Source organism: Typopeltis vanoorti, chromosome 15 (assembly GCF_054136105.1).
Source record: "Typopeltis vanoorti isolate ZY-2024b chromosome 15, IOZ_Tvanoo_1.0, whole genome shotgun sequence".
Taxonomy (NCBI): domain Eukaryota; kingdom Metazoa; phylum Arthropoda; class Arachnida; order Uropygi; family Thelyphonidae; genus Typopeltis; species Typopeltis vanoorti.
The window spans coordinates 95,256,765-95,274,249 of NC_143563.1; the positions used below are offsets into that span (position 1 = coordinate 95,256,765).

General features: G+C 36.9%; 1 protein-coding gene across 1 annotated transcript in view; it reads left to right on the forward strand.

The window, feature by feature from the left end:
• LOC150098992 (uncharacterized) overlaps window positions 1-17,485 on the forward strand; it is a 700,419-nt gene that overhangs the window by 662,903 nt on the left and 20,031 nt on the right. The window contains exons 43-44 of the mRNA XM_090405788.1: window positions 5,297-5,492; window positions 10,650-10,753. Of these exons, the coding sequence (XP_090261914.1) occupies window positions 5,297-5,492; window positions 10,650-10,753 (300 nt within the window). The remainder of the gene's footprint in view (window positions 1-5,296; window positions 5,493-10,649; window positions 10,754-17,485) is intronic.

Below are 17,485 nucleotides of genomic sequence, written 5' to 3' on the forward strand. Positions count from 1 at the left end.
TAACTGGTTTAAAATCAAGAACCAAGTTTTTCCATTTTTTATCAAACAAGAATGCAGTACCAAAGTCTTTTTGATCTCCTCCACTGTAAAAAATAGTATGTGTTCTGGTATTAAATATGCCACTTCCTTTCCATCGCACCTTCTGCAATGCTGTTATTCTCACTCTATATCTCTGTAGTTCTTCACACACTCTGTTCAGGCTCGAGACATTCTAGCTTCCAAACCAATATTCATCATCCTTTTTCTGTTGTCCAGGTCATTCTGTGAAGTCTGTCTGGTTAATTTTCCTTTTGACTTTCTTAACAAGTTGAGTTTTTACAGGGCAGGGTTGTTAGCCCTGCACCCAACCTTACAAGATGGAACCCAGCTATATACCTCCAGGTGCCCATTTTAGTTGCCTTTTCAACGTGCATGGGCTACATTGGGACTATTCTTTAACCCCAGTCACCACAAGGGGGGCATTGATTGCTCTAGGCTTTGGAAAAAAAACTCTTGTGTGTGGGAGTGATATAAAAAAATTACAGATATCATCATCTATCATCAGCCATTTTTTGTTTTTGTCCACTGATGCACAAAGACCTCATCCCAAAATTCTCCATTTCTGATCTTGAGCTTTTCTGTGCCATTGAGTTCCAGACATCTCTTCAATCTCATCCTCTCACAGTCTCTTTGGTCTTCATATAGCTTTCTTTCCATTTGTGGAGATACCATTGAGTTATCAAATTTGTCCATTTTTGAATATTATTTCTTGCAAAATGACCTACCTATTGCTGCTTGGATATTGTATTGTGCTTTCTATCTTGAATACTGAGCAGTGATCTTTCCATTTTCCTCTGGGTAATTCTCAGCTTGTTAGTCATTTCAGTCAAAGTCCACATTTCACTTCCATTATGCTATGACTGGAAATATACAACTGTCAAATATGTTTCTTTTAAGATAGAGTAGGATATCTGCTTTGAGTGCTTCACTGTGTTTTCTGTGTCAAATTCTGCACATAATTTCTTCTTCGCAGTCTTCCTCGACCATCAGCTTTTGTCCTAGGTAAACATAGGAGGTTACTATATCAATTTCCCAGTGTTCTACATGTAATTACTTTTTTGGTTATGTATTTATTATAGATTATTTTTGTTTTGTCTTTGTTTAACACATGTATTATTAATATTATTATTATTATTACAGGCAACTCCAAGGAGTCCTTAGACTCATCGAGGGAGGCCCTAAACATCAAGTCCATCACAACTATTTGACATTCACACAGTATCTATCATACCTCGCCTTGAACTCATTCACAGTCATGGCACCCACAACAGACTTTGACAGCATATTCCACTCAATCACCACTCTCCAAGTAAAACACCTAGCTCTAACACCCTTTCTAACCACACTCTTGCCGAGTTTCCATGTATGGCCCATAGTCCTCCCGCCACCACTCCTATTCTCAAAAATATCTTCTGAATTAATCTTATAGAAACCCTTCAGTAATTTGAATGTCTCAATCATATCACCCCTTTTCCACCTATCAACCAATTTCTGCAACCCACACATCTTCAACCTGCTCTCATAAGGTTCATTCCATAAACCTGCTATCATCTTGGTCACTCATCTCTGGATCCTTTCTGCCTCCTCCCCATCAAGAAAAACCCCTGGTGCCCAAATCTGGGCACAGTAGTCTAGATGGGGTCTTATCAAGGCTCGATACAGAGGAACAGTAACTTGCTTATCTCTACTTGTCAAAGTATTTTTCAGCAACCAAGTAATTTGATGAGCTGATTGAGCCACTTTTATGATGTGCCCCCTAAACTTCAACTCCCTATCCACCAACACTCCTAAATCCCTGGCCTCGTCAATCTCCTGGAGTACAGTTCCACCAATGTGATATACTGCTGCTAATCTTTTCACCACAAAATGCATAACCTTACACTTTGCCACATTATTCATCCATTCTCCTTAGCCCAGTCCTCCAAACTATCCAAATCATCTTGCAAATTTTGACATCCTGTGCACTCACTATTGCTCTACCCAACTTTGCATCATCAGCAAACAAATGAACACTTCCTCTCATATCCTTTCCTACATCGTTAATGAACAAATTGAAAAGTAGTGGTCCAAGAACAGAATCTTGCGGTACACCACTAGTCACAGGCCGTTTTTTTTGGACTCTACTCCTGAATAAACCACTCTCTGATATCTCTCCATCAACCGCCCTCCTATCCATCTCACCAACCCTATATCCATCCCCATATGCTGCAGTTTACTGATTAGAATTCCATGTGGTATCCTGTCAAAGGCCTTATCAAGGTCCAGTAGAATTACCGTAAACCCATTACCCTTATCCAGTTCAGCCGTCACTGTGTTCTAAAACGTGATACTGAGGCATGATCTACCCTTCACAAAACCATACTGTCCCCCATACAGTATTCCATTTTCATCTATCCAATCCTGTATTTTCCTCTTGACTATTTTCTCCAAGACCTTGACAACGATTCCTGATATGTTGATTGGTCGGTAATTTACAACAGCAGTCTTGGAACCTCCTTTATGCAGTGGAACTATTTTCCCCTCTTTTCCACCCTCAGGACTAACCCAGACCAGACTCAAATTAAACAAAATGGTCAAGGGCACTGACAATTCTTTAGCCCACTTCATGTACGACGCGAGCTGTTATACCATCCAATTCCACAGATGTATTGACATTGAGGTTTTGTAATAGACTATTCACCTCCAATTCATTCACCACAATTCCCATATAAGCTATTGGTTCATTCATTCCTGCAATGTCACCACCTGGATGATATACTCTTGCAAAGTGCTCGCTCAGTAATTCAACTATATCAACTGATTCGGTTACCTCCCTGCCATCAGCATTCTTTAAAATCATTCTTCCATATACATTTTTTCTTTTACTTGCAACATATCAAAAAAACTGTTTGTGATTCTCTTTAGCCTGCATGGCTAATGTTCTTTCATAATACACTTTTGCTTGTCTTACCACACTCGTTACACTTCTGGCCTGCGCTTTATACTGTTCATCTGCCTGTCTGTCACCTTTCTCCTTAAATTCCCTCCACAGTTGTTTCTTTTTTTTTTTTTGCAGCTCAAGCTTAATGGTGTTATTCATCCATTTAATACCTACTTGATTTATGATTCGGACTCTAGGTATACAGTCAGCCATTGCCTCATGCAAACACTTCTTAACCGCCTCCCATGCACTATCAACATCCAGCCCTTGCAGTTTTACATGCATTTGCACTGAACCAATCAAACTCCTTAGCTTGTCATACTTACCAGCCTGATAATTCCGCATGTACCCTGTCTTAATTGTAAATTCCATACCTTTTGCCACCTCCCAAGTCAAGACCCTCTGATCACTCTCACCAATTGGTGGTAACGTGGTCATATTCGTTACAGCCAAATTCTCATATGCAATTACTAGATCAAGCACTCTCTGACCCCTGTCCTCTCCTCCTTCCAATCAATGTTACCATAGTTGAAATCTCCCATAATAATTACCTTCCTTCCACTGATTGCTTCTATTTGCTTATGCATACTGTCTCTGCCTTCTATTCCATCACCTGGTCTATAGCAGCACCCAACTGTATATTTTGTTCTGCTAGCCTCAATCTCACACCGAATAGTCTCAGATGTGCTCTTTTCTTTATCCTGCAGTTCCACTTCTATTCTCCTTGGCTGTAGCTCATCAGCTGTCATCAATAACACTCTTCCCCCCATTTTATTCTCCTTGTCACCCTTGAACACACCATACCCCCTCACATTCAATCCCACTAGCTATATCATCTTCTGTCAACCATTCACTAATGCCAATAACCTGTGGCCTGGAAGTGCCAACCAAGGCCAAAAATTCTTCCTTCTTGTTCTTAATACTTCTGGCATTAGTATACATGAATTACAGAAGCCCATTTGTATCATCCCTATTTTGATGCCTTATACTAACTATCCCATTCTGATTTGTTGTCCTTCATACTCGCTCGGGCATATTACACACATTCATACTCTCAACTGTCTCCCTGAAGTTTGCATATCTACTCCCCCCCAATAACTCTAGTTTCCCTGATTCTGCATATCCACTTCCACTTCATTCAACAACACCTTTTCAAGTCTCCTTACACCAAATCCATTCAAATGTAAACCATTCATCTTATATAAATCCTTTTGCCCATCAAACTCACTCCACAAATTTCACACCACTCCTACTGCATAACTGCAATTTTGGCCTCCTCCTATACTCTTCACTGTCATGCTGCGGCAACAGACTCACCATCCTAACTCTCTCACTCTTCTCGTTTGCTTCCTCAAGTAATTCCTTCAAATCCTCTCTCATAACCATTTTGTCTTTTTTCAAATCATTCGTTCCTGCTACTGCTATTAATTCTTTCACCCTCTGTTTTTGCATTCTAATTGACTCACTTACATCCTTGACATTCGCACCAGGTTGGTATGATTTTGTTAAACTCTCATCTATCACACCTCTTACTAAATAATCTCTGTACAACACTCACTCTTTCATTTTGTTTACACTCACTATTATACTCTTATTTTTCTTATAATACTTTTGCAGTTTATTAGTTGGTACGCTGTGTAAACATTTTTGCCAACGCTCCAGCTGTCAATTTGCCCTGTGTATCGCTCCGCATAACTGTGCAATCTCACTCATTGCATCTGTCTCATCATTTTTATTATCCGTTAATTCATTCATTCGTTCTGTATGTTTACCTTCATTCTCACTTTCAACACCATTCTCACAGCTATCTAGTACTACCTCGCAAATATCACTATTCATACCTCGCATATCACTATTTTCTACATTCTCACTTTCAGCAATGATATCACTCTCACGACCTGAAACACACTTTAAATCCTCACATTCCTTACACTTTCTGCACACATTCACTCCACTATTGTTGTCTAACCAGACTCCAACTGCTCTCCTGAAAGCATACATTTCACAAAAACAGTACACTGAATAAAATCCTTTAAATTAAAAGTTTTAGACAAAGAAGGCGACCTGGATGCCATTGTATTCATATTCCTCCTTATTGGCGCCATGTGCACAAATAATCGGATCTATCAAGTTACTAATTGGAAACTCAGAAAACGCACAAAAATCACCCAGACATGCTAAGATACGAAAAGTAAATAATACTATGTAAGATTCAAGCAAATTTACCATTTATTACTTAAAATAACACTTATCTGTTCAGGAGCTCTCTACAAACACTACTTATTATTTAATAGATATATTATTCTGTTATCTTTTACTCATTTATTTTCTTTCTAGGGACCAGATCCACTAGGAGATGATCCATCCATATTCTTGGAAAACATGTCTCCAGAACAAAAAAAAAAATTAGCATTCCATTACTATGAGAAGTTGATTAAAGAATATGAAAAATTGCGCCAACCAACAGGGAAAAAAGATGCTCCAGCTAAAACATGCAAAGAACTATTTACTGTAAATCCAGAACTTTCAAGTGGTATGCAGATTTAATATTTTTAATTAGAAATTATTATTATTATTATGATGATTCAGGCCTCCATGAAGTCACAAGACCATCATAGGAGGCCCATCCTAGAAAACACAAAGTCTATCATTCTGCTCCTTGAACTCATTCACCATTCATGCCCTCACCACTCTATCGGGCAGTTCATTTCACAGTTTAACCACCCTCCATGCAAAGAAACCACTCCTTACCCTCTTGCTCACAGCTTCCTTTCGTAACTTCCAGGGAACTAAAGTTCCTCATGTGTACATAAGTAAATGTTTTCTTCATGTCTTCCTCAATGTGGTAGACTCAATAGCTTGCATCAGCTGAGTAACTTGACTTCTTATAATTAATACTACAATGAGGTGGTTAATCCTTTCTGCAGAGGCACACTCTTAATTGCATTTGTTCTTCTGGCTGGGTTTTTTTTCTGTCTTAGGAGATAGAAAGCCAACGATAATGAGAAAGAAAATCCTCTGCCACCACCCATATGAGACTGACTAATTTGCAAAGAACTTATATAAGGGAAAGACTGTGTGAAAAAGAAAGTTTCCTTTCTTCTTCAAACAGTTTTTAGTACTCACTTTTCTGTATTTGCAAAAATAGGAGATATATTTCATGATAGTATAAATACTGAGATAAATAAGTCTGATCTTGCCATGTGATAATCCTGAAATCAGCTTCCTTCAAACATTTTTATCTGAAAATATATGAAGTTTCTTTCATTATTAATGATGAAACATAATTTTCAATCAAATGCGAATTTCATACAAACCAGAATATTGATCAGTGCTGTGAAATACTTTTGCAATCACCTATATCCAGGAATGAGAACATTTCTTGATAATCAAAATCATAAGATAAGTTTTTTTGAGGGAGAACTGTTTGAAATGCATTGATCAATCATGTGATTATTTTCTACCTTAAACTCAGAAATAACCAGAATCCCAGTGGAAGTGCTGTACCATGTAACAAGTAAAATGCACAGTTGCATTGAGATAGAGGTTAGTTGAGGATGACTCCGAAAAAAAAAAAAAAGTCCTTTCTCTCTTCTGACAGTATGTTTATAATTTGTAAAATAGTGTTTCAGTAAGTTATTGAGCATGTAGTGGAGAAATCACATTGAATGAGTGGTATCAGTGGAACTAGCTATAGATCCAGGAATGAGCTACAGTGTTTGTATACAAATGCTAGCAGTGTAAGAAATAAGGCAAATGAAATGGTTGCATTAATTGGGTCTCTTCACCCAAAAATTGTTGGAATATGTAAGACATGGTTGGATGAGGATGACATCCTGACAGGAATAGAGATGGAAGGGTATGATGTGTTCTGTGAGGATAGAAAGAGAAAGGGGGGGGGAGTGCTATTGATGATAGAGAAAGAGTTGTGTCCATACAATATAGAGATGCAAGAGCAAAATAATGCCAGTGGTTTTGAGGCAGTATGATGTAAGATAGAGGTGAATAGAATGAAATATTTGGTTGGATGTTGTTATAGCCCTGGTAATGCTGACGGTAGTGACTATGAAATGTATAATCAAATTAGCCAAGCAAATAAGAAAAGGGTGATCATTATGGGCAATTTTAATTTTGGCAACATAAACTGGGATGATGAGATAGCAACTGGAAGTAAAGAAAATGAGTTTCTTGAGTTTTTGAGGGATAACTACCTCAGACAGTATGTAACAGAGGGCACACAAGGATTGAGGGTCTTGGATTTGATCATCTCAACAGAGAATGTAATTAAAAATGAGGTGTCCAATCACCCTCCAATTGGTGAGAGTGATTACCTGGATGATTGCTAGCAATGTGAGGACCTCTGTGAGAAAAGGTTATATGTGGAACTAAAGGGTGTGATTATGAAGAGCTCAGGAGACAGCTTGCAGGTGTAGCATGGAATGAGGAGTTAGCTGGATAATAGATCATTGCAGCTTGTGGGATATTCAAGAACTATCCAGTAGAAGCAATGTCTAATTGTATTCCAAGGGTCAGAAGGTTAAATAAGGTAGGTGTGAAATGGATGAATGAAGAGATTAAGCATGCGATACAGAGAAAAATGGCATTATGGAGGGAGCATAAGAGAAGTGGTAATAACCACTTTCATGAGGAGTGCAAAGACCAGGCAAGGCAGGTGACTTGATTGGTAGCAAAAGTTCAGTGTGAGCAGCAGTAAGCTAATGAAACCAAAAAGAATCCTAGAGAGTTCTTTCAATATGTTGCCAGCAAAAAAATTATGATTATGGAATGATCACATTGATTGGAGAAAATGGTGGAAAAAATAACTGCTGCAGAGGATATAGTTGAGATATTTATGAGCAATTTATAAAGGTCTTTCATTCTTGTGAATGTAACATCATGGAGAGATTGAGAGCAGTTGATGATGGAGAGGAGAGACTGACTGACTGTAAGTGAGCAAGAGTTGTATGGGGATTTGAGCAAACTTGATGTTAATAAGGCTGTGGGACTTGATAATATATCACCACGTATTCTGAAGGAATGTGCTAAGGAGTTGACATGTGCCTTGACATATTTTTTTAATATGAGTCAAGCACTGGGTCAAGTTCCAAAGTAGTGGAAGGAGGGCAAGATTGTGCCACTTCATAAGGGAAATGATAGAACTCAAGCATCAAATTATAGGCCTATCTGTGTGTCAGGTGTTGTGGTTAAGTTGTTGGAGAAGCTAGTGAAACTAGGATCCAGAATTGGGTTGACAATAATGGTAATATCTTTGATGGACAGCATGGATTTGTAAAGGGAGGTCATGTTTTAGTAATCTACTTACTTATTACAATAAGGTGACGGCTTCCTTGGACAGAGGAGAGGGATACACAGTAATATACTTAGATTTTGCAAAAGCTTTTGATAGCTTACTGCATGATAAGTTGCTTGTCAAACTAGAGTGGATGGGATTGGATATTAGATTAGTGCATTGGATTGGAGACTGGCTATCTGATAGGTATCAGCAAGTTGTGTATGGGGGAACAATATCCCAGAAAAGGAAAGTCACTAGTGGGTCTGTTTAGGGCCATTATTATTTAACTTGTATGTTAATGATGTTGGCAAAAATTTGGATGGAGATATTCGGTTGTTTGCAGATGATGCAAAGTTGGGATGAAATATGAAGAGCAGAGAAAATGTTGTGGCCTTACAAGAATTGAATAAATTGAGTGAATGGGCATGAGAGTTCAATGTTGCAAAATGTAAGGTTTTAAAATTTGGGAAACAAAGATGGGATGTAGAATTTATTCTTGGTGGGAATATATTGTCAGAGGTGGAGGAAATAAGAGACCTTAGGAGTGATAGTGGATAAGGATCTTAAATTTAGGGGACACATTGCCAAAATTGTGAGGACAACACAAAGATTTCTGCGGATGATGCGGAGGACACTCACTTGTAGAAGTAGGAAGATTCTTGCATAAGGCTTTGATTAGGCCACACATGGATGGACTACTGTGCACAAATTTTGTCACCTGGTTTTCAAAAGGACAAAGAGATGTTGGAAAGAGTCCAGAGGCGACTGACTAAGGTTGAGAAGATGCAATTTACAGAGTCTAGTGATAGGAAGAGGAGAGATATGATAGAGACCTACAAGTTAGTAAGGGGTTGTTATAAGATCAATGTTGGAAAGGTTCTACAGAAAACAGTGGGCGATCAGGGGAGAACTAGAGGTCATCCCTGGAAGCTGTATAAGGAGGGTGTAAGCAGGGGAGTGAGATGCAGGTTTTTTTTTGCATGCAGAGTTGTGAATGATTTTGAATGCCTTGCCTTAGAGTGTGATGTCTGCAGAGAAAATGTGTGTGTGTGTGTGTGTGTGTGTGTGTGTGTGTGTGTGTGTGTGTGTGTGTGTGTGTGTGTGTGTGTGTGTGTGTGTGTGTGAGGTGCTTTATGATATGCTGTGTGTATCACAAAATGATCTCCTAGATGAGTCTTTGACTCTATGGGGTCTTGGGGTAATAATAATAATTATGTTATTGTCAATTTTTCTGGTGCATTGTTTGGCTGTATTATTTTTAAACATCTGCTCTTCATTTAATGGTGAATGAAGAGCAGATGTTCTTCATTCACCATTAAATTGAAGAATAGTTGATTGAAGGGTTAAAGAGTATGACTACTTTTATCTCTCTTTACTATTTTACTCACTTTAAAGCTTGTTTATCATTGTATATTTCCAGATTGTTACATTTCAGTCTTTTTTATTATTATTATAAGATAATATAAAATTTTATATGATCTTTGAAACTTTTTGTTTTTCAAAAGACTTGACCCTGCATAATTGTGATACTGTTAAGATTTGAAAGGAATAATCTAGTTATAGATGCAAAGCTAGGAAAAGAAAGGGGGTAAATGACTCTGATGCAGTATCCCTTCTAGGTTTGGATTTACTGGTATCATGGATTGATGTTGTTTTAGTGTTATTCCTTCACTTGTGGCAGGCTATGTAGCATATTGGCAGACTATGTTGCAAGAAGTTGAGGTGACAAGGAAATTATAAGTGATGATGGAAGAGCGTTTCATCTTCAGATCCTTGTTCATCATAATATGGTAATATTGTAGAAGTGTTAATAACAATGCCATGAACTGCAGTAATGAGAATGAAGTTGTTAAGTTGTAAAAGGCCTCACAATCTCCAAATATTTAAAATTAACATACGAGTTTTGATTTGAATTTTTAGATTATTATAATAGAGAAGTTACAGATGTGATGAGCAATTAAAATTGAACAAAAGGTGATCCCTGGATGATCAGTAAAGTTGGTCAGCATAGAATAATGTCAGCTTTACTGATTAATGATAATAAAAATTATGGAATAAATTTATCATTATTACAGTGCTGAATGGAGAGTGGATTACGTTGCAACAGACAGTGCTGAGGTGAAGACTTCATGGAAGTCTAGTAATAATAAAATAATATATTAGGATATTGGTCCCATATTATGTTGATATTCATAGGTAAAAATAATTTGTTGCTGACTATCATTTTGCACAAGGGCAAATGGTTAGATTCATGGACAAATTCATTAATATATAGGGAACTAAGAAAACTTGTTTTCTGATTGTTATTGAATTTAATGGCCATTTTTTTAATTTTAAAATTTATGTGGGCATATTTATTATTACATTTGCTATTTTAATAAATCTTTTAAAATAAAGGAATTTACTGGATTGACCCCAATCAAGGAACACCTAAAGATGCCATAGAAGTGTACTGTGACATTGAGAAGATGGCAACTTGTATATTTCCAAAGCCAAGTGATGTAAGATATACAAATTTTATTATAGAAGGTTCTTTTTTTGCACCATTTATGGTTGGATATAGAACTTAAAAATATCATTTGTTCAATAAAGAGCCAAGAGGTTATTTTTTTGGCGACATAAATTAAGTTAAGGGGATAATAAATCCCTCATTATTTCAAAGCCGAATAAGAAACTCGAAGATCAAAATCTAAGAATTTCATGCCGAACATTCTTCACTCCACCTTTGCTCCAAGGGCAACTTAGAGCAAAGGTGGAGCAAGTTTCGAAGTATTAGTTCGAAATATCAAGGACAGTGATCAAAACTTGCTCCACCTTTGCTCTGAGTTGCCCTAGTGTTATACTGCCAGGTGTTGACTTACGCTTGGACTCACCGAACGTTCTTCGGCATGAAACTCTTAGATTTCGATCTTCAGGTTTCTTATTCGCCTTTGAAATAATGAGGGATTTATTATCCCCTTAACTTAAATATCATTTATTCATAGAGAATTGTAGCTTATTTTTCAGCACTTTTTTTTTGTTTTGATTATGTAAAATATAACTTCATAAAATACAGTACATGATGTAGAGTCATATTGATTTTGGTTAAAAATTAATGTCTTAGCAATAACAGAGAAATTATTCCTTGCTTGTCTTTATTTGATAATGCTGTTTTCATCAGCAAAATCTTCAGTTTCTCATATAACTTATAGTTCAGCTCTCTGTTCCCTCATTTTCAAATCCTCTGACTTCTGTACTTCTTGCATATATTGCCAATTGATATTCTAATCAAATTTCAGATTAGATGAAGAGGAGGGTAAAAATGTCTGGGACCCTTGCAGATTAACTACAGAAATAAAATGTGTGTATGCTCAGTTCTGCCCTCAGCAATATCAGTTTCAATCTCCTATCTGCAAAACCATATTTGTTCTTCCATATAGAAATTCAGCTGTTAATTTTTCAAGTGCTTCTTACACTGTTCTCCTCTCTCCTCCTCCCCCAATTATATCCTCTTCAACTGTTTTCATCTCTGGAATAGTATTTATGCACACATTTTTCTATTATCTTATCTCAGATTAGCTTAGCTCAGAAAGCAACTTAAAAATCTCCTTACCTCATTTTATCAGTTTATTTGCTGCTTGCTATCCTCTCCCAAAGGTTTCATTCTGTACTTTTTATTATTATTATCTTTCTTTATTATTTCTTTAATATCTTTAAATTTCCTTCAATCCATCTTTCGTGATAGCAAAGTTGTCTTTTTCAGTAATCTCAGTGTCAACATCTCCACTTGTTTTCCTTAATTCAGGCAAATGGAGATTTTCAAGAAATTTGTTGTTACCAATGCTGACATTTTACATGATAATTTGAACCTACTGGAATATCAGGTAATCCTGGCAACTTGCTAAATCTTTTGTAGGAAAACAGTATCTGTGTAACAGCAGTAGTTCAAATTATACTGTATCTACTACCTTCCCTCCCCTCCCCTCTAGGCAATTCGTGTTACAATTCGTCTTAGCATTCATTTCTTCTTTCTTGGACCAGTATTTGTATGCCATTTTCAACTATGTGTTGTATAGCACTATAAGGTGATCTGGTTCTTGCAAATATTTCTCTCATTCACTGTTCCATTTTTTATATAAAAGCCTTAGTTCTCCAGGAGGTATGCTAAATGTGTTCAAGAAAAAGTCAAGTAAGTTAATTGGTTTTCATTTTCATTAAAATTTTCAGCTGTCTTTTCTGTAAATCTCTGAATATTTGATAGCACATCATCTGCATATCAAAAACTGATTTTGAAAGGATCAAAAGTAGGATTACCAACTGCAAAAACTGATTCCAGTAATTTTTTTTCACTAAATTTTTATGAAAAAAAAGATACTCAAAATTGTTTTTAAATTGTAACACACATATCATAATCATAACAGTTATAATGGCAATATAATAAAGTAGACTACACATACATAATTACAAAAAAAAGCGACAAGAATAAAAAGTCTTTAAAAAATATATATATGCAAGGTACAATTATAGTGAATATCTTAATTATTCTTAACTTTGTATTTTTTGGCTTGGATATGTCATCATTATTAGTAATGCATAATTTAAAAAGTTTAATTCATTATTGAAAATTATGGAAACAGCTACCATGCTATAGTTGTGTCCATAATTTTTAATACTGAATGCTTAGGTTTGTGTAACCGTGAAGGAAAGGATTAAAAAGTTTAATATCTGTACATACGCAATACACATATACACAGTACAGAATCTGGGTTACACTCATTGTCTAAAATGGATGCACTACATCAGCATCCATTAATAGTAGACAGGCATGTAGTAGTGCATACGATTATAAAATATAAAACTTGTTTGATTTGAATGCCATCTTTATTAGCTAAGGATTTTTGAATATAAAAATTAAAATAATGACTTGTTTGAGTTTACTTAATTTTTGGGATCTGTCAAATAATTCTAGGAGGAAAAAGAGTCTGTGCTTGTGAGAATATTTACTTTGCTATTAGGAAAGATGGAGACTTGCAACCATTCTGGGAGGTAACCCAGAATGATTAGGTAACCCTAATCAGAAGTAAGAAACTTACACGATGGTTAGCAGAGGCTGCTCACCATACCTACTTCTACAAGTCCGTGTCACTCGTATTATTTCCAGAATTCATTGTGTTGTCCTCATAATTTTGACAATGTGTCCTCTAAATTTTAGATCTTTATCCACCATCACCCCAAGATCTCTTATTTCATCCTCCTCCAGCAAGATATCCCCATGAAGCATAAATTCTACATCCCAACTTTGTTTCCCAAATTTTAAAATCTTACATTTTGCAATATTGAACTGGCATCCCCACTTTCATGCCCATTCATTCAATCTTTTCAAGTCTTTTTGAAGGCCACAACATCCATTCTACTCCTCATAGGTCATCCCAGCTTTGCATCATCTGCAAACAAACTGAATGTCCCCATTCAAATCTTCCCCAATATCATTAACATATAGGTTAAACAGCAATGACCCTAAAACATACCCCTGAGGCTAACCACTAGTGACTCTCCTCATTAGGGATATTGGTTCTCCCATATACAACTTGATATCTATCAGATAGCCAATCTCCGATCCAGTGCACTAATATACAACCAAGTGCAATATTCTAATATACAACCCCATCTGCTCTAGTTTGACTATCAACTTATCATGCAGTAATCTATCAAAAGCCTTTGCAAAATCTAAGTATACTTAGATTTTATCTCTTAGATTTTACAATGAGGTGATGGATATGGTGTATCCATCACCTCATCGTAATAAGTAAGTAGATTACTAAAACATGACTTCTCTTTAGATAATACCATTCTTGTCGACCCAATTCTGGATCCTGGTTCTCACCAGCCTCTCTAACACTTTACCACAACAACGGACACACAGACAGGCCTATAATTTGCTACTTGAGTTCTGTCACCTCCCTTATGAAGCAGCGTAATCTTGACTTCCTTCTACTCCTTTGGAACTTGACCCTGTGCAAGACTGTCAAGGCAGATGCCATCTCTCTGGCATATTCATTCAAAATATGTGGTGATATTAAGTCCCACAGCCTTATTAACATGTGTAGAAGGAATGGATGTGAGTTTTTGGATGTGTGGAGTGAGTTTCAGGGGAGGCTGAATTTGTATAAGAGGGATGGCCCCTATTTTAATGCATTTGGCATCAGGAGTCTTGAAAAACTAATAACTGGTATGTGACCTAAATGCAGAGAGTCAGAGGAACTAAATTATAATGGGGGGGGGGGGAATGATTTGAATGTGTGTGTGTGTGTAAGAGCAACAATGTTATTAACTGTGTTAATGATGGGCATTATCATGTGAATGATTACGAGGAGAGAGATAAAGATTTCGAGTTTGTTTTTGTCCAGTTGGGACCAGACCCATCAAATGTGTGCCAAGATGTCAGCATATGTAAGGCACTAGAGAAGAACAGAAATCTGCAAGTTGTCCAACTCTGCCATGCAGACTACAGACAAGAGTATACAAAAGAGCATGCAGGTAGCTTATTATGCCTGTACGTGAATGCTAGGAGTATCAGAAACAAAGGGGCAGAGTTTGTTGCCATGGTCAATATGTTGGGACCTCAGGTCGTAGGTATTAGTGAGACCTGGATATCAGATAACTTTAATCCAGTTAGATTTGAGATCTATGATTGTAATACTAGTAGCAATTTTTCATGTGGCAGTGAGTTTGAAGCCATGTGGTGTAAGGTAGAATCTAACGAGATCAAAAATATAGTGGGGGGTTGTTACAAACCTGGTGGATCGGTTGCTGGTGATGAAGAAATGCATCAATTAATAAAGACGACGAGTGCAAATAAAAAAAAAAAAGAGTAATCATAATGGGAGACTTTAATTATCCAATCATTGAATGGGTAGCAGTGAAATCTCACAAGAAGAATAAAACTGAATTTATTGAGCTGTTGTGAGACAACTTTCTCAAGCAGCATGTGATAGAAGGAACTTTAGGTCGTGTGTTAGATTTGATTATAGTGTCAGAGAATGTTTCTGGTAAGGCATTCTGCCTCCTATTGATGACAATGATCATGCGGTATTCACTTGGGAAATGGCTAAGTTTATGAATGTTCCACTCAGGTAAGGTTACATGCTGATGAGCTACAAAGCAGGAAACTGAGGAGTATACAGAGTTCAGCACAATGATATCAGTTTCTGGATAGGAAGAATATCAACAATGCATGGGAAGCATTTAAAAAATACCTTAATGATGCAATATTAGAATGTGTCCCGAGAGTTTGAAGAATAAATAGGGTAGGAGTCAAATGGATGTGTAATCTTATCAAGCAAGAGATTTGTAAGAAAAGGATGATGTGGAAGGAATACTGTGTCCATAATGATGATGTCTGTTATGAAAATTATAAACAGCAGGCCAGAAGAGTCACAACTGTTGTACGGAAAGCTAAGTCTGAGTATGAAAAGTGACTGGCTCGGCAAGGTAAAGATAATCTCAAAGAATTCTATCAATATGCTGTAAGTAAAAGAAAGAATAACTCTACTGAATGCAGATAGTGTGAGGATGACAGATGCAAAGGAGGGTATTCAACCAATGAGTGCTGATTTTGCTAAAAGATATCAACCTGGTGTATGCAACATTGAATTCACTGCTACCTCTTCATTGGATGAAGAAACTCAGATGTATGAGGAGAAAGTGGTAGAGCAGTTGTACAAATTGAATAAGAATTCCACAATAGGGACTGATGGGATATCAGCATGGGTGCTAAAAGAGTGTTTTCAGCTGAACTGGCTATTCCTTTAAACAGGCTGTATAATGAGTCTCAGAACTGGGAAGATTCTGCTGGATTTAAAAGAATGTATGGTAATCCCATTGCACAAGGGTGGTGCAAAAACTGATTTATCCCACTATCGACCAATCAATATCTCAAGAATAGTAGTGAAGATTTTGGAAAAGTTGGTTAGGGCTTGCATTCAGAAATAGGTTGACAGAGAATCTATACTTTGCAATGAACAGCATGGGTTTACTAAGGGAATTTCATGTTTCCACTACTTGCTCACATTCTATAATGATGTTACCATTGAGCTAGACAAAGGAAATGGATACACCATGATACATTTGGATTTTGCTAAGGCTTTTTGACAGAATAGGGCATGGAAAACTGTTGCATGAATTTGAGAATATGGGTTTGAATTATAAAATATTAGTGTGGATAAGAGGATGGCTGATTGACAGATATCAAAAAGTTGTATATGGGGGGGGGATGTGAGATTTAAGCTAACCATACCACAAGGATCCTTGGTCCACTGTTATTTAATCTCTACATTAACGACATTGGGATGGATCTGACAGGTTACATACAGCAATAGCTGTATGTAACCTGTCAGATGATGATGCAAAGATAGGTAGTGTAATCAGGAATGTGGTTGATATGCAATACTTGTAGAATGACTTGAATAGGCCGGAATTATGGACATGGAAAAATGGATGTCAGTTCAATGTCATGCACTTTGCTGTGATTAGATATCCAATGTAGTATTATATTGGTGGGATTATGCTAGAAGAAACTGATCAGGCTAGATATCTTAGAATGTTAGGAGATAGGAAGTTGAACTTCAGGGGCCATGTAACAAAGATTGCAAATACAACTCAGAAGATAATTGCAATGCTGAAACAAACCTTAATATGTAAACATAAGAAAAGTCATTTTGCCTCTTTACAAGACCTTGATTGACCTCACTTGGACTATTGTGCACAAGTCTGGTCCCCTATACGTTGGGATTCTGATACAGTGGAGAGAGAGAGTGTAAAGAACAGTGTTAAAAATGATATCAGGATTGTGGAATACTGATTATGAAGGCAGATTGAGTATTTGTAGCTGCAGACACCAACAAACAGGAGAAAGAGGGGTGATATGATTGAGACTTACAAACTTCTGAAAGGGTCATTACAGGATTTCAGTTGATGGAATTTTTTATTTTATGGAGGGCAGGGAAAGGATAAGAGGGTATCCTTGGAAGCTGAGAATGAATGCCGCTAAGAAGGAAGGTGAGAGCTAAATTTTTCTCTCATCAAGTGGTGTGTGATTGGAAAGGATTGGCTTTGGATGTTGTGTGTGCAAGCAGTGTGAATGAATTCAAGAACAAGTATGATAGCTGGCACGTGTAGTATGTGTCCCTGACTCCCTGGAGGCCTCTCTTATTAATAATAATAATAATAATAAATACACATAATGTGCAACAAAT